This window comes from Canis aureus, chromosome 12 (genome assembly GCF_053574225.1).
Source record: "Canis aureus isolate CA01 chromosome 12, VMU_Caureus_v.1.0, whole genome shotgun sequence".
Classification (NCBI taxonomy): domain Eukaryota; kingdom Metazoa; phylum Chordata; class Mammalia; order Carnivora; family Canidae; genus Canis; species Canis aureus.
Window position 1 is genome coordinate 13,547,297 of NC_135622.1, and position 18,043 is coordinate 13,565,339.

The 18,043-nt window shown below is 48.3% G+C and overlaps 1 protein-coding gene across 23 annotated transcripts in view; it reads left to right on the plus strand.

The window, feature by feature from the left end:
- The window catches only part of DYSF (dysferlin), a 216,357-nt gene that overhangs the window by 48,852 nt on the left and 149,462 nt on the right, over positions 1 to 18,043 (plus strand). For 11 of the 23 annotated variants that reach the window (XM_077842848.1, XM_077842860.1, XM_077842854.1 and 8 more), the window contains exons 5-12: positions 8,888 to 9,002; positions 10,234 to 10,326; positions 10,685 to 10,896; positions 13,534 to 13,662; positions 14,094 to 14,156; positions 15,001 to 15,051; positions 16,482 to 16,512; positions 17,100 to 17,215. In XM_077842848.1, the coding sequence (XP_077698974.1) occupies positions 8,888 to 9,002; positions 10,234 to 10,326; positions 10,685 to 10,896; positions 13,534 to 13,662; positions 14,094 to 14,156; positions 15,001 to 15,051; positions 16,482 to 16,512; positions 17,100 to 17,215 (810 nt within the window). The remainder of the gene's footprint in view (positions 1 to 8,887; positions 9,003 to 10,233; positions 10,327 to 10,684; positions 10,897 to 13,533; positions 13,663 to 14,093; positions 14,157 to 15,000; positions 15,052 to 16,481; positions 16,513 to 17,099; positions 17,216 to 18,043) is intronic. The other 12 variants (XM_077842856.1, XM_077842862.1, XM_077842866.1 and 9 more) reach the window with 3 other exon arrangements.

Genomic DNA, 18,043 nt, shown 5'->3' on the forward strand with positions numbered 1-18,043 from the left:
CCTGGGGTTTGATTAATTTGCTAGAGTGGCTCACAGAACTCAGAAGAACATTTTGCTTACCAGAACAATTATTATCCAACTTGAAAGCTCTCCAATCCCTGTCCTTTGGGTTTTTATTGGAGGCTTCATTGGCAGTTGAACTTACTCTCCAGCCTGGATCCTCTCCTGGAGGTGGTGGGATCTGAAAGTTCTACAACCCTCTAACCATAAGGTTGGCTCCAGATCTAGCAACCAGATCCTGTCCTTAGGTGATTTCCAAAGTCACCTCATTAGCACAACAAAATTCACTTTTATGGCTCTTATCACTTAGGAAATTCCAAGGAATTCATACATAAAAGGAGCTCTGTGTCTGAAGCAGGGATAATGACCAAATACACACACACACACACACACACACACACACACACACAATTATAAATCACAGTATCCCATCCGTATACTCAAGCAGGACTCCAAGAACTTCTGGATCCCTAAGAGGACCATAACTTTCTCTAAAGGTGGAGAGCACTAATGGAGGAACTGTAGATAGGAGCCAGGAATCTTCTCCAAACTTCTCCAGCACATCTCAGGGCTGGCCTGCCCCTCTTTTAGAGTTCCTGGACCCAATTTGGGTGTGTATTGGGCCCCTCTTTTAGAGTTCCTGGACCCAATTTCAATGGGGGATGCCCCCCCCCAACAACATCAACTCAATTCTGACACTATCTACCCAGAGACAGTATCAGATTCCACAGGTTAAGGGTTTAGTCCTACAAGATTGCTCCCACCTCCGACTTTATTTATTTATTTTTATTTAAAATTTTAAAAAAAGATTTATTTGTTTATTTGACAGAGAGCATGAGCGAGCATAACCACAAGTGGGCAGGGCAGTAGGCAGAAGGAGAGGGAGAAGCAGACTCCCCACTGAGCAGAGAGCCTGGTGCTGGGCTTGATCCCAGGACCTGAGATCATGATCCAGGCCGAAGGCAGGCGCTTCACTGACTGAACCCCCCAGAAGCCTCTCCACCTCCCATGTTAGATGCCAGGCCGTTACCTGTGGTACTGACCAACAAGCTCCAGATTAGAGGCCCCAGTGATCTCCTCCTTAGGTTTAATTAATTTGCTAGAGCAGCTCACAGAATTCAGAGAAGCACTAACATTTACCAGTTCATTAAAAGATAAAATAAAGGATACGGATCAACAGCCAGATGAAGAGATACACAGGGCAAGGTCCTGAGCGAAAGAACTTCTGTCCTTGTGGAGCTGGGGGCCCTGTTCAGCGGCACATGGAAGTGTTCTAGTTCCCTCAGCACGAAGCTCTGCAAAAAGAGATGAAAAAACTTGAGTTTTTAAATAGAGGCTTCGTTATAGTCATGATTGACCAAGTCACTGGCTGTTGGCTAATTCGATCTGTAGCCCCTCTCTCCTCCCCAGAGGCTGTGGCAGATGGGTCTGAAAATTACAGCCCTCTAACCACATGGTTAGTTCTCCCTTCCACGGGGTGCAAAAGTCACCTTCATTAACTCCCTTCCACGGGGTGCAAAAGTCACCTTCATTAACAATGTCTTCATTAAAGACACCTCATAAAAGACACCCATTTTACCTTTATGGCTCTGAAGTATTTTCAGGAACTGTGGATGAAGACCAAATCTAGTGGAGAAATGTAGTTTGGTCACCTGAATGATCGAATATATGTTTCTTGTAAATCATTAAATCAGCCCCCGATGCCTCCAACTGGGGTTTCTAGCTTCTGGCTAAGCTGCTCAAACATCTCTCTACTACTGCCATCTGAGCATCCATGACTGGTGTTTCTTGCAAGTTCTCCTGCACTTGCACCCCTCCAAGCTCAGATGCCTGTCCAGCCTCTAAGACACAACTTTTCACACCTGGTCCTTGTCCACAGGGCTGAGCCAGTTTCGTGACCATCCCCGGATGCCTCCCCTCTCCTCTGGCTCTTTGTTTCCACGCTCTGTTTGCACTTCATGCTCACCAGCTGGGAACCTGCTGCCTTCTCCTTTCTGGCTAGGACCCCTGCCTGTCTGCAGAGATTGCCAGTCCTTCACAGACCATGTCTCTAAGAGGGTGCCGCAAAAGCCAGAAGGATGGATGGGAGAGGAGGGCTGAGCCCTGCCTGGTTTAGTCCCCAGCTGAGTACAACCTGGGGGATGTGGCCAGGAGGTAGCTCTGGTCTGTAGAGAGTGTCTGGGTATGTCTTCTCATGCCTGTGATAGCGCTGAGTCACAGAGCAGCCCCAGATCCTGAGATCCTCTGAGTTAGGGCTTCCCACCTAGGACCTGGGGCTGGTTGCATGGCAGCAGGAGGCTCAGAGAACTGAGGTTGTTTCTGAGGGAACAGAAAGCTCTGTCAGAAGTGCAGGATTCTCACTGGCTGTTCATCGAGGCTGACGTCTGGGCTGGGCCCAATGGGCAGAGCACGCCAGGCACACCCAACTGAGTTCAGCTCAAACTGTCAAAGCAACCTGCTGAAGGAGTGATGGGAGTGAAGACAGGCCTGTGGGATCCTTGGAAAACCCTGGAAAGACTGAGAGGAGGAAGAAGGCTGTGGGAGGCCATAAAGTCTTGCTGCAGGCTGGCCTTGGACTCCATTGGCCGGGCACTCAGTATTCTCACCCAGATCCCTTCAGAGATGGCTCACTGCGCTGTGTGCCAGGAGAAGATGCCAAATCAGTCCTCAGATTCTAGACTGAAGGAGACAACACATCCCTGTCCTGGAGGAGCCTCCAGGCCCGTAGGGATTCTGGACACACATGGAAGAAAGTTGCTGCATACTCACAAATGTACTTTGAGAGTAGCTTGCTAGTGAGGGTGTGGACACTGTGCAAACTGTCGGCATTACCTCAATCTTAACAGCCAGAGGCAGATCAGAAGAAGTGAGACTTGCTGGGTCATAAGGAAACATGAACCCCAGTGGTGTGGAGGGCTGGGGAGACAGGAAGGCACTGGAGCAGGGCCCTGTGTTGGGAGTGAATGCTTGAATTTCTTTCAAGTGGTTTGAAAATGCTGCCAACCACCCCTCCCTCCGCTCAGGGCCACATCTTACCCTCCCCCAACTTCTTGGTGTTGTCTGAAGGAAATAAGATGCAGACACATACGGAGCTTTCCTGCACTCATGAGTGTGCATTAGGGGAGGTGGGAGTGGGCAGATCTGGGGTTTGGTCATGCTAACTAAGCTCAGTGTCAGAGAACTGTGGCTCAGGAAGCAGGCAGTAAGCAATGGGGTTGAGCATGATCGTGTGGGCAAAGGACCCCAGAGCTTGGCCTCATAACCTGTAGGAGGATCTGCTGAGGTTGTCCTCTGTCTTTGTCTTTGGTTTCCTAGGCCCTCCCAGCCTGGTGGCCAGACAGGACCCTCCAGAGTTCTGTGATATCGTTGACTGTGGACCTCAAGATGGCAGACATGAGTGACAGGTTTACCTGCTCCAGGACAGTGTGTTCTGGTGGCCACATGACTAATGACAATGGTCTTGTAACAGGATGACTGCATGGTGGTGCCAGGGCTGGAGTCTTGAGGAATAGGGCTATCAGGTGGGGTACCTTGATGTGGACAGCCTCAGAAGGGCCCTAGGCCAAGGTCACGTGGTTTGGGAGAGCATGGAGCTCATAGACATCCCATAGGAAGAAAATCTCAGCTCTGGTTATGTCTAGAGAAGGAGATAGGCAATGAGGTATGACATCACGGTGAAGGTGGGAGGTCCTGACCTGGGTGGGATCCACAGACATGCTGCTATAGATCCCCTATAGAGCTACAGGACTCTAGTATTAATCACCTGTGGTCTTGAAGCAGTGGTCCTCAGAGCCTGTTCTAGGTCCTGGCTTTAGATCCTCTGAAGGTGCCGGGGATGTCCTTGTGGCTCCTTGATGGGTAAATAAAAGGTGGAGCTGGCTCTGTGCTGGGAGTCTCATTCAAGTGCCCAGACCCACCAGGATGTTGCCATTTCCTCAGGAGATTGGTGTGGGGCTCTCGGTATGGGGGTACCTGATACTCAGGAAACCCTGGGAAGGGCTGCCTGGGTGGTCTTCCAATGCCGGGGCTGTTGCTCCTTCCTGCTTCTCCTGCAGGCCTTCCCCTGAGCCTCCATGCTGAGGTGTGGCACCCAGGCCACGGAGTGTGGCAGTCGTTCTCCTGCGGGCCCACCTCTGTGCTCAGCACATTGTAGATACGAAGTCCCCTGGGGTGTGTGGAGGGGCTGGGTAGGCAGGGCCTACTCTGAGAAAAAGAAGGGGTGTTTTCCAAGGGAATCTGTTCCTAGCACCAGGGGACCTCAGTCACCAAGTGTTAAAAGAATAGGATGGGGTGCCAAGAGGCAGCCAAGCAGTGTCCCCTCCAAGGTCTTGCCCATCTCTCCTCACCTCAGTGGAGTCCACTCAGACCACTTGATTTAGCACTGTGGCCTGCAGCCCTGCCTGCCGCCCTGATCTCACTGGCTCTGGTTTACTTTTCTTTCTGACAAGTTTTATAAGTTTAATATCTATTTCATTTATTATTTATTGTCTATCTCCCCTGCCAAGATGTCAGCTCCATGGGGACAGAAGCCTTTGCTTTGTTCATAGAAGAATCCCCATATCTTGAAGAGCTTGGCCCTTTGCAGGTGCAACGTATTTATTTGTGCAGGGAATGAATAAGCAAATTCATGGAGGAATGGGTCAGGCCCCGTGTGTGTGTGTGTGGGGGGGGGGGGGCGGGGGGGGGGAACGACACCCTCCAACCTTTCAGATTCCTGCCCAGCTTAGATTGAGCCAAGCAATCACCTCATGGGCTGTTAGGCCCTGCACTTGGTTTCTCTGCTATTGCCATCTTGAAATTCCTAATAAAATTTTAACAAGGGACTGTATTTTCATTTTGCACTTGGCCTCACACTACTTCTGGAGAGTGGGAATCAGCATGAATGGCGGGGGGTGGGGGAGTGGTGAGGGGCTTTTTTTGTCTGAGTGAGATTCCTATGATTAGAGCAGAAGCAGGTTTCGGAGATTTTTAACCTTTTTATTTTAAAATAATTTAAGTTTTAGAGAAAAGTTGCAAGAGGAGTACAAAGAGTATTTTGTTTTAAACCCTTTGAGAGTAAGTCGCCAACGTCCTGGCCCATCACCCTGAATTTACTGTGTATTTTCTCTGATGAAGGACTTTTTCCAAAGAAACCTACAGCTTTCAGAGATTGAGGAGATGAATTATTTCTTTTTTGGTTGTATATTTATTGCCTTCTTAATTTTTTTTACATTTTTAAAATTTAAATTCAATTTGCCAACATATAGTGCTCATCCTATCCCCCCACTAAGCCCTCTGATTAGTGCCTGTCACCTAGTTACCCCATTCTCAGGAAATGAATGTTGATACAGCGCTACCATCTGAGCCACAGACCCCCATTCGAGTTCATCAGTTTTTTCAGCAATGTTCTTTGTAGCAATATCCAAGTAAGGATTATATGTTGTATTAGTTGTTTGTCTTTAGTCTCCTTCCCTCTGGGAGAATTCCTCATTCTTTGACTTTTACAGCCTGTGACCTTGACTTTGGCTAATACAGGCCAGTTATCCTGTAGAATGTCTCCCCTTTTGGGTCTGTTGGAGGTTTCCTTGTGATTAGATTTATTTCAAAAAAAATTTTTTGGGGGGCACTTGGGTGGCTCAGTGGTTGAGCGTCTGCCTCTGGCTCAGGGTGTGATCCTGGGGTCCTGGGATGGAGACCTGCATTGGGATCCCTGCAGGGAGCCTGCTTTTTCCTCTGCCTGTGTCTCTGCCTCTCTCTGTATGTCTCTCATAAATAAATAAATAAAATCTTTAAAAAAACTTTTTAAAAAAAGGTTTTATTTATTTAAGAGAGATTGAGAGCCCAACTGGGGTGAGGGGCAGAGGGAGAGGGAGAAGCAGACTCCCCACTGAGTGGGGAGCCTAATGCAGGGCTCCATCCTAGGCCCCTGAGATCATGACCTGCGCTGAAGGCAGACACTCATCTGACTGAGCCACCCACGTGCCCCCCTTGTGAATAGATTTAGGTTGAGCATCTTTGGCAGGAAGAGAACACAGTGAATATGTGCTGCCCTCGTATTCTAATTAATGTGCTCTTAACCTTGAGCATCTGATTAACATTGCCTTTGCTGGCTTTCTCCGCTAATCACCAATCCATTCCCTTTTCTTTTTTTTAAAAATTTTTATTTATTTATGATAGGCACACAGTGAGAGAGAGAGAGAGAGGCAGAGACACAGGCAGAGGGAGAAGCAGGCTCCATGCACCGGGAGCCCGACGTGGGATTCGATCCGGGGTCTCCAGGATCGCGCCCTGGGCCAAAGGCAGGCGCCAAACCGCTGCGCCACCCAAGGATCCCTCCATTTCCTTTTCTAATAAGAATTCTGGGGGGAGGTGACTTTAAATACTCTGGTATTTAGTACCTTGTGACTTTAAATACTCTGCTCCTCACCCAACTTTTACCTGGCAGTTTTTGCATCCATTGCTGTTTACTTGGTTAGATTAATTATTGTTTTGATTGTTGTCAAGTAGTGATACTCTGAGCCCATTATTTTTTTCTGCATTTATCAGTTGGTATTTCACTATAAGGAAAAGATTTCTTCTGTCCTATTTATTTCTGTGTAGATTAATACATTCCTATTTTATTCAATGGTTTGATCTGCTACTATATTTATTTTCATATTTAAATTGTACCAGATTTGGCTAGTGGGAGTCAGTGAGAATAGTTTTCTATGTCCTTCGGATATGTTTCTATCATTCTTTGAGTATTTCCTTGCTTTCTGGTACAAAAGGGCTCCAGAGTCCTCTACTTTCCCTGGCCTAACCCTAGAATTAGTTACTTTTCCAAAGAACCAACTTGCCTTTGGATGAAGTGGGGGAAAGCCCCAGGATGGTCGTCAAAAATTCAGCTGCCTGGGTCCACTCTAGACCCACTCTAGACCTGCTGACTGGAATCTCCAGGAGTCTGGGGTGGCTGTGAGTAGGTCTGGACAACCACCCCTCCCGGCTGCTGCCTTCCCCCACCTGAGTGGGGCCCCAGAAGCTGTTCTTTCCTTTTTGGGCTCTAGGAGGTTAGAGTGTGAGGCCGGCTGCCTGCTCAAGTGGCGACACCTGCTGGTGGTTCTCAAACCTGGCAGCAGGCACTGAGGGCGCGCCTTGCTTCCAGGACAGAAAGGGTCTCATTGCCCTCTGGCCCCACCCTGGGTCTCCTGGGACGGGAAGCTGGCTCTGGCTGGCTTCCTTCCTTAGCGTTCCGAACCCTGTCCTTCCACTGGTCCTGCCATCCCTTAGCCTGGCTGCCCCAGTCTGGGGGTTCAAGTCCCAGACCTGGAGCCATCCAGTACGTCTGCCCTTTCTGTCTCAGGACCAGGATTTGCCCCCAGAAGTCTCTGGAATCCCTAATATTACTCAGTAGAGATGTCTAGTGAATGATACTGAACCTCTCAGAGGATATTATGCATTATTAACAATTATCTTTGGGCAGCCTGGGTGGCTCAGTGGTTTAGCGCTGCCTTCAGCCCAGGGTGTGATTCCGGAGACCCTGGATTGAGTCCCGCATTGGGCTCCTTGCATGGAGCCTGCTTCTCCCTCTGCCTGTGTCTCTGACTCTCTCATGAATAAATAAATAAAATCTTAAAAAAAACCCAGCTAATTATCTTTATAAAGGATTTGTCAAAACCTGGGAAATGCTTACTAACATAAGTAAAATATAAAAGCATTTTAAAAAGATTGGAGAGAATTATATCAAAATGTGAATGAAGGTAGAATTATGGAAATTTGTTTTCTCTTGTATTTTCTTTTTTCTTTCTTTTTTAAGAATTTATTTATTTGAGAGAGTGTGCATAAGTGTGCGAGTGAGTCAGGGATGAGGGAGAGGGAGAGAATCTCAAGCAGACTCCCTGCTGAGCATTGAGCCCTATGCAGGGCTTGATCTCAACACCCATGAGATCATGACCTGTGAGATAATGGCCTGAGCTGAAACCAGGAGTCTGTTGCTTAACCAACTGAGCAACCCAGGCACCCTGCATTATTTTTTTTTCCTCAAGGATTCTGTACACTCTAAACTTTCTTAAATAGAACATATTATTTTGATCCATAAAAAGGCTGCCCCAGGAGGCCTGCTGAACCTATGGCACCAGGGAAGGCTGGGCCAGACCCCCACTGGTCTAGGAGCTAGAAGGCTGGAGAGCCTGCTGAGGGGCCCTTTGAACACTGTAGGTCTTTTTGGAGGGCGGTGCATCCGTGGGGTGAAAACACAGAGCAGGCTTTCCTGGTCCATGAGAATGGAGTGACTAGTCACTGTCCTCTTGGCTGGTCAAAGCTGGAACAGCTGAGGTTGAGGTGGGGGACAGGGGTGCTTCTGGGAGGGAAGAGGGCTCAGAAAGGTGATCAGCACCCTGGGACTCTCTCAGAGGTAGCTGGCACCTGAGCAGAGCAAGGCTGAGCTGCCTGTGGAGAAGCAGGGGAGGGCCCCACAGCTAAACAGAGGGGCCAGGTGGCTTTTTCCCGAAGAAAGGCCTAGGCTGAGGGTTTAAAATCCTGCAGGAGAGGTTGAATTGCTGATCCATTTATAAAAGTTTATGATGTGCTTTATCAGCTCATTTAATCCCCACTTGACCCTACGAGGAAGGTACTATTGCTGTTAGCACCCTCATTTTACCGGTGAGGGAAGGGAGGCATGGGGAGGTTATGGGGCTTGACCAACATTGCTCGGCTTCTGAGTGGTGGAAGCTGACTCCAGATTCTGTGCTTTGGACCACCTGACCATGCTGATAGGCCCCTGGGGGTGGCTTTGCCCCAGCTGCCTGCAAACCTGACCCCTGTCAGAGCCATTTTCTTTGGTGAAGGAGTAAAAGGGACTGGAAGGATGCTGGCCGGTGGTGGTCCGAGGCCAGTGTACTAACCTGCTGCCCTCTACCCCCATCTCTTCCAGGCTTCGCTGGTCCTGCAGGTGTCCTACACTCCACTCCCTGGAGCCGTGCCCCTGTTCCCACCTGCTGCATCTCTGGAACCCTCCCCGACTCTGCCTGACATGGATATGGGGGCCGGTGAGGAGCCTACCCTGGCAGGGCCCCCGGGAAGAAGTCCAGCAGCAGTGCTTGAGTCTGGGTGTGGGACGCCTTAGTGAGGCTTCGGCCAGCCTCTGCTGCCTTCCCCAGGCTGGGGGCTGCCCAGGCCCAGGGAAGAGAGGACACCAGTGGGTGGGGAGTCCTGAGAGCTGCCTTCTGCCCTGCAGAGAGAGTGCTACTAGAATGAGCATGAGGAAGCCCTCCTAGGGAGGGGCCCTTCGCAGGCTGCTGCTCTGCACTGTGCTCTCTCCATGGGTGGGAGCTATGGAGGGCATGTCTGTGCTGGGGTGGAGCCTGTCCTGCTCCTCAGAGGTGGATGCTTCCCTGCTTTGGCACTTAGTAGACCTTTGGTGATGGCATGTGACAAAAGAACTGGGTTTTCCTTGAAAGAGCCTTGGGCCGATGGCAGGGGACATGAGTTCCTTTCTTGACTTTGGCCCCAGGTAGCTGTGTGACTTTGGGCTGGCCGCTTTCCCTCTCGGGGCCAATAGTCTATCATTTGTGAAATGAGCAGACTGAGTTGGCAAGTTCCAAGGTTGCCTCAGTTCTCTTCACTTGCCTCTGCTGGCCTTGTCACAGAAGGATCCCGCCCAGGGTGCTTGGTGTGCCAGTATGAGGGCTGGTGAGACCCCATGTGGCCCAGCCTGCTGGAATGTGCAGGAAGCTGCACAGATGGACCAGGCGGGGACTTGGCCATGGGAAAGAGTCTGCAGTTTCTCTCCCCATGGAGGGAGCTAGAGGCAAACACGGCATTAACACCCGAGCAGCCCCTGGTGGGGGTGTACCCTAAGCCTGGCCTGCCCAGGCATCCTGGAGCTCCACGCTGGCTGAGCTTGGTCATAGAGAGGTCAAACTGGACTGGGGCATGGGTTGCTGGGGAGGGCAGGCAGTGGGCAGAAAGAAGGGGTGCTTCGGGTGACAGAGTGAGGAGGGTGAGGGGTCCGTGTGCTCTGGGACCACCTTGGAGGTGGGTCTGTCAGAGTTAGGGTTCAGGCCACTCAAGCAAGGATCCCCAAAGTGACAAATTCCCAGTCCTTCCTAGCAAGCTGGTGAGAAGGGACAGTCTCTGACAGACATGGGAACTGTTCCAATTTTGTACCAGGCTGGGGCAGGTAGGGAGAGCAGGCTTGGGGTGGGGATGCCCTAGGTTGGCTACCCTCACCCAGCTCCCTCCTCCCCTCCTGGGGCTGTGCCCTTGCCCATGTGCCAGGTGGGGGACAGAGCCGGGCTGAGACTTGGTCCCTGCTCAGTGACAGCACCGTGGATACAAGATACTCTGGAAAGAAGTGGCTGGCCCCCACGGGTGAGACGCGGGTCAGGCTACCCCGATCCTGATCCTTCCACCTGTAACAGGCTTGTCGCTGCCATCTGTCAGCTCATGAGCGTGGGGCGAGGTGGCCAGAGGGGCTGATCCAGCAGACGTGGTGGGGAGGGCTAGGGCCATTCTGTTTCCTTCCTGTTGACTAACTGGACAGACTGCCCTCACGTTTCAGCTGTTGGAAGCTCTTCTTCTTTCTCCCTTATCCATCCCAGCTCACTGACAGGAGGGGAGATGGGTGGTAGAGCTTGGCGCCCAAGCCCTTTGGCTCCTCCATTGGCTGGGCAGGGTCCTGGGCTTGGGACCAGAGGGACCAGCCCTTACTAGCACCCTCTCTGCCCAGACACAGGAGGAGAGGAGGACACTGAGGACCAGGGGCTCACTGGAGACGAGGGAGAGCCATTACTGGATCAGAGTGGCGTCCCAGGCCCTGGGGCTCCCACCACCCCGAGGAAGCCACCTTCCCATCTGCCCCCCTACCACCCTGGGAGCAAGAGGAAAAGAAGTGCTCCCGCAGCCAGAAAGCTGCTGTCCGACAAACCGCAGGACTTCCAGGTAATGGGCTGACTCTCTGACCACAGTCTTTTCTTTTTTTTTTTTTTTTAATTTTTATTTATTTATGATAGTCACAGAGAGAGAGAGAGAGGCAGAGACATAGAGGGAGAAGCAGGCTCCATGCACCGGGAGCCCGACGTGGGATTCGATCCTGGGTCTCCAGGATTGCGCCCTGGGCCAAAGGCAGGCGCTAAACCGCTGAGCCACCCAGGGATCCCCACAGTCTTTTCTTTTAGCTAATGTCTGTCCAGCCTGGGGCAGGTCCTAAGGGCTCTCCTAGGCTGGAGTCTGGGGTTTCCCTGGACCCCTGGGGGAAGATGAAGAATGAGCAGGCCCTGGTTTAGTTCTTTAAAAAGTTGGGGGTAGGGTGGGGATCCCTGGGTGGCTCAGCGGTTTAGCGCCTGCCTTCGGCCTAGGGCATGATCCTAGAGTCCCAGGATTGAGTCCCAGGATCAAGTACCGGGATCGAGTCCCGCATCGGGCTCCCTGCATGGAGCCTGCTTCTCCCTCTGCCTGTATCTCTGCCTCTCTCTGTGTGTGTCTCTTATGAATAAATAAATAAAATCTTAAAAAACAATAAATAAAAAGTTGGCAGGGGGAGGGGGCAGCCCCAGTGGCTCAGCGGTTTAGCGCCACCATCAGCCCAGGGTGTGATCCTGGACACCCGGGATCGAGTCCTGCGTCGGGCTCCCTGCGTGGAGCCTGCTTCTCCCTCTGCCTGTGTCTCTGCCTCTCTCTCTCTCTCTGTGTCTCTCACGAATAAATAAGTGAAATCTTAAAAAAAAAAATTTGGCAGGGGCGCACTGCAGAGATTCAGCATATCTTTACATTTGTTATGCGGTTTCCAACTGGGGTTTATCTGGCCAGCTAGCTTTTTGCTACTCATAGTGTGGTCCTTCGACCAGCAGCAGAAGCAGTACCTGGAAACTGGCTGGGAACATAGACCGCCAACTCTGTGAGTCAGAATCTGCGTTTTAACAAGATCCCGAAATCTAAGCTCTGTCTGGCTCTCTTTTCTTTCTTGATCCATTCCCTTCCTTATAGCCATGGATTCTTTGGAAGGCCACATAGAATTTGAATTTGTTCAAGCTCTTCACAGAATAAAACTGTTAATATTAACCCTTTGGCATATTTTATTTTTTAAAAGGTTTATTTATTTGAGACAGAGAGAGAGAGCACGTGTGTGTGAGCAGGGGGAGGGCAGAGGGAGAAGGAGACAGAATCTCAAGCAGATTCCACGATGAGATGAAGCTTGATGCCGGGATTAATCGTCTGGCCCCAAGATCACAGACCTGAACCAAAACTGAGAGTTGGATGCTTAACCACCTGAGCCACCCAGGCGCCGTAACCCTTTGGCATATTTGAATCCAAAATCCATCCCATTTTATTTGTATTTTATTTTGGTCCTTTGCTTATTCTTTTTCTTTTCTATGAAATTTCCCATGTTGGTGGAATTGCATTTAGTGATATTGAGCTCTTCAGAAGTACTTTTAAAATTAAAAACAGGAAACTTAGCTTTTCACTAAGTGTAACAAATTATAAAAATACATTTTAGTCCTAAATTGTGGTAATTTAAGCAAAAGTTCTAGCTGTAACCACTGTGTATTTGCCTGAGAGACAAAATTCTCACATTATTGTTTTTAGTTTAGTCTCAATTCAAGTACTTACTGCCTTTTTCCTCCTTTGAATATTAATATAGGTTTATTGTAAAAAATTTATAAAATACAGGAAAATGAAGAGAATAAAAACATGGATCTACCTTCCCATTGTTATTAATAATATATTTTTCTATAGTATGGCTTTTAAAAAGAGTGTTGATCGATCCATCAATAAATCACCTCTGATTAAACTTAAAACCAGTAAACATCTTATTTTTCTATGAAAATTGTCCTAATATTTTAAAATCTCAGGTTTTAAAATATTTTGCCTTGGGGCAGCCTGGGTGGCTCAGCGGTTTAGCGCCGCCTTCAGTCCAGGGTGTGATCCTGGAGACCCAGGATCGAGTCCCACGTCGGGCTCCCTGCATGGAGCCTGTTTCTCCCTCTGCCTGTGTCTCTGCCTCTCTCTCTCTCTCTCTCTCATGAATAAATAAATAAAATCTTAAAAAAAAAAAAACATTTTGCCTCAATTTGGAAGCACAGATATTCCCGAAAACTTTCTTTACTTAAAGTTTAGTGGATAAAACTCTCAATTTATTTCTCAGAACATGAGAGAACATTGTATCTCATAAAGCACAAAGTAGGGTCACTTCTCTATAGAAGGTCAGCCTCTGAGGGGACTGTCAGTGAAGAATGTCCAGGCCACCTAGATGTGTTGGTGTCAAGGGGTCTTGAGGGAGGCCTTGTGCCAACAGCCGCATGAAATGATCTGGGATCTGGGTCCTTGGCCCAAGCCTGGAATTTGATGCTGGGAGCTTGCTTGGGGCAGCATGACAGCTCTTGCATGGAATTATGGAATTTTATAGATGCAAGGGACCTTGGTAGGAAAATACGACTGTTTCTGTAATGCTCTTCCTCATAACTTGTTCATGCCCTTCCCCAGAAGCCAGCAGTGAGAATGGCCCCTGAGATTTTCAACTCTCCTGGGGCCTGACTGCTTACCCTCTTCGTCCCACTCATTCCTCCTCTTGGCTTTCAGATCAGAGTGCAAGTGATCGAGGGGCGCCAGCTGCCAGGGGTGAATATCAAGCCTGTGATCAAGGTCACTGCTGCTGGGCAGACCAAGAGGACACGGATCCACAAGGGAAACAGCCCACTATTTAACGAGGTAGGAGGTGCTGGCTCTTAGGACTAGGACCACGGTGGCCCTTACAAATTGAGAGTGCACAGCAGATATCCCACAGCCCATTTGGTTTTTGTAGAGTGTTAACTCTGTTGACACAGAGATGTGCTGGGTCCTGAGTAGGTTATCTGAGGATGTGGAGGAAGAGTTCTAGCTCTTATTCCTGCCTTGGGCTCCCAGAGCTCCCCATCTCTGACATGCTGTAGGCCCAGCCACCCACCCTGTCGCGATGACAACTTCCATGAGGTTAAGGGTGGGATACCCCAGAACTTGTGGAATCCCCAGAGCTCACTGGGTAGACCTCAGTCCACACTTCTGTGTGAACAGACCTGAAGGCTGGGGGTGGTGGTTGACCCTCTCCTCAGTCCCTGGGGGCAGCAGGCACTCATTTGTTTCCCTTTGGCCCTGAACCACAGACTCTTTTCTTCAATGTGTTTGACTCTCCTTCGGAGCTGTTTGATGAGCCCATCTTTATCACGGTACGTCTCAGCAGTCAGCATTTTCTGTGGGTTACATGTTCACTCATACATATGTCACCGTGCATGTGTGTATGTGTGCATGTCAGTGTGTGTGTGTGTGTGTGTGTGTGTACGTACCTGTTGTGCGTGTGAGCATGAGAAAGAAGCCATACGACCCAGGGCACCGGTGATGTGGAGCAGCTCACTGGCAAGCTTTGCTGGTCACAGAAATATCATTGGCAGCTCAGATGGAGGCAACAACCAAGCGGGGAACCTCCACTGCCCAACACCCTCACAGGGGCCACAGGTCAGGGTCCTGAAATCATTCTTTTTTTTTTTTTTTTTGAAAAAAATATTTTTATTTATTTATTCATGAGAGACACTCACAGAGAGAGGCAGAGACACAGGCAGAGGGAGAAGCAGGCTCCACGTAGGGAGCTGGATGTGGGACTTGATCCCAGGACTCCAGGATCACGCCCTGAGCCGAAGGCAGACGCTCAACCACTGAGCCACCCAGGTGCCCCAGCAGTATAGTTTAGTTGTTGAAGGTGTGGGCTCTGGAGCCACTGTCTGGGCTCTGGTCCTGCCTTGCCTTTTAGGGGTTGTGGATTCTGTATAAGTCCTGTAGTCTCTCTGTACCTTTGTTCCTTCATCTGTAAAATGGGGACGATACTCGTCCCTATTTATGGGGTTCATGTGAGTGTTAAACATTGCTCAGAACAATCTCTGGAACAGAGCAATCGCTCTATGTAAGTGTTGGCTGTTACTGTTTGGGAGGGAAGAGATGTTGTGTTGGGTCCTGTCTGGGCCAACATTTACTTGTAAATGAGAGTTTTAATTTATTTCCCTCCCCCATCCCCTGCAGGTCGTAGACTCCCGTTCTCTCAGGACAGATGCTCTCATTGGGGAATTCCGGGTAACTTATTTTATTTTCTTTGAAGGCAGTTAGTTCTTGCTAATTCATGTTAGTGGAGGCTCTGTATATAATGTGCAGAAGCTGGTGCTTTAGGGGTCCTATTCCTTTCTGGTCTGTGTTGGGGAAATATAGTTAAACAAAAAAAGACAAAATCTTCTCTGAAGTCAGAAATCCTCTCCACAAAGGTCATAGACAAAGAACAGACTTTTATTATCGAATAAATATCAATCCAGAAGGTGATGCACATGACAGGAAATGCACCGGGAGATTTCTCAGGTAAATGATCTGAAAGAAAGGACGGAGAGGGAAATCTCTTCCCATGTGTTTAACAGGGGGTGTTGAGCTTCTTACTTATGATTCTTATTTGTCCTTACCTCTGGGAAGACAGCATGAAATTGGTGGTGAGGTGACCCTCTTCCTGATTCTGACTTGGGCCAGCTCTGTGCCCTGCATGCACCCTCAAGCTGGCTTGGGATTGGAGTCTGGGGGGATCAGGGTGGGATGCAGGGGAAATGGGGGAGCCTGACCCCCCATTTGTCCCCCAACAGTGCAGAAACGAGGAGTGCACTGCAGAGAACCAAGGACTAAGTAGGACACAGCTCTCAGGGAGGCATCACCAAGTCTCAGAATGCAAAGACAACTAGCAATGGAGACCTTCACGAATGGTGTTTTAATGCAATTCTCACTGATTTTCTTGTTTCTGAATCTTCAGGCCTTTATCAACTGGAAAGAAGGGGTACAGGCTTATTTTAACCTCCCCTTGCTATCCAAATAAAATATGGCTCCTTCTATGGGAGGTAGTCCAATATAGAAAATGAAGTCAATTTTCCTGGAGAAGCAGTTTTAAAAACAATGAGATTGAACCTGAGTCATTTTGTAATAAATGCAGTTCTATGTCTTGAGTCTCTAATCTTTGAAGCATATTTTTGTTCTGAGAACCCAGAGGTTAGGGTAGAAAATTATTTTCTTTTTTTTGTAATTACAAAAGTAATCCACGATCAAAAAAAATTCTTTTTAGATTAGTTTTAGCTTCATAGCAAAATAGAATGTAAAGTACAGAGTGGTCATGTACTTCCCAGTGGCCGCCATGCACATCTCACTGATCTATGATTTTATATGGAAAATTATGAAATACAGGAAAGAAAAACTAATAAAGTAAATCTACCACCTAAATCTACCAGCCAGAGATAGCACAGTTATCATTTTGTTGTTTCTTTTGCTCTTTCTTTCCTATGCATAGAAATATCTTACCAAACTTTGATAAAAATGTATTGTGCTCTTTTTTCCATGTAATGTCAGCTGATGAACATTTCCTCATGTCTCCAAATGGTCTTCAGAGCATGATTTTTAATGTGATGGCATAATGCACCATACTTCATCTAACCCTCCAGGAGCAAGAGTTTGATTTGTGTTTCTTGGTTTGATTTCAGATGGATGTGGGTACCATCTACAGAGAGCCCCGTGAGTCACGTCCTCATCACCTTGACCATATCCTTGCATTTTGGTTCTGGAGGCTGTAAGGGACAGCTATTTGGGACAACCACCTTTCTTCCTTGAGGGTTTTGGAATTTAGAGGCAGAGTCATCCTGGAGATGAGAGCTGCAGAAATGAAGAGAAGGCAGGCTTTCATCTTCCAAGTAAACCAGGCCCTCAGAGAGATCAAACCTTCACGTGGGTCCCAGCTGGCTCAGTCAGGGATGCTAGATCTGGAAGGCCCCAAGCAAGGGCTGTTGGAGATGAGGTCACCTCCTACAGGGGTGGGCCATTTTGATAACAAGTCTAGGATTTCTCCACACTGTGGCTTCTTTTTTGGTCTGGTCACTTCCTGAGAGGGAGATAAATGGCCTGGGATCTGGCTTTGGCAGCTTCTTATAGGTGCCTCTGTTGACATTTCTGACTTGAAATGAACATTCAAAGTCTGGCCTCCATGTTCCTGTGAATAAATCCCTCATCTTGACTCAAATAAAGTCGGCCTCAGGCTCTTGGATGTGGTTGCAGACTTGGGTCCTTCCAATTTGGCCATCACCAATGGATGTTGTTTCTCTTAGGACATGCTTATCTGAGGAAGTGGCTGCTACTCTCCAACCCTGATGACTTCTCTGTTGGGGCCAGAGGTTACCTGAAAGCAAGCCTTTATGTGCTGGGGCCCGGAGATGAAGCACCTGTGAGTATATTGCCTAGGTCCTCCTCATGGCTCCTCCAATTGGTAGGAGAGGCACCAAACAAACAAAAACACAACTTGAGTTATTCTGATCTAAAAAAAAAAATACATGCTAATTATGAGAAATGTAGACCACGTGCAAAAATATAAATAAAAAATGAATCACTCATAATTCTACCATTCAGAGACAGCTGTGATTCCTATCTTGCTGCATATCCTCCCAGGAGGATGTACATATGTATTTTTCTACTTTGAAAAAAATTGGTATATTTTAGAGAGAGAGAGAGTGCATGGGTGGGAGGGGCAGAGGGAGAGGGAGAGAGAATCTCAAGCTAACTCTTTGTGAGCATGGAGCCCAACGAGGGGATCTCATGACCCTGGGATCACGACCTGGGCCAAAACCAAGAGTTGGATGTTTAACCTACTGTGCCACCCAGGCGCCCCATCTATTTTTTTTTATTACTTTTTAAAACTGAGATATAATTGACATATAACATTATATTAGTTTCAGGCATACAACATCACGATTCTTTATTTGTATATATATTGTGAAATGATCATCACAGTAAGTGTAGTTAACATCCATCACCTTTTGTGGTTTCAAAAATATTTTTTTCTTGTGATGAGAACTCTTAAGATCTGTTCTCTTCAGTAACTTTCAAACATACAATAGACTATTATTAACTTGAGTCTCCATGCTGTATATTACATCCTCATGGCTTACTTATCTGCTAACTGGAGGTTTGTACACATTGACTCCCTTCCTCCTGTCCCCTTTCCCCCACCTCTGGCAACTACTGATCTGTTGTATATTTTTCTTTTTTGCAAAAA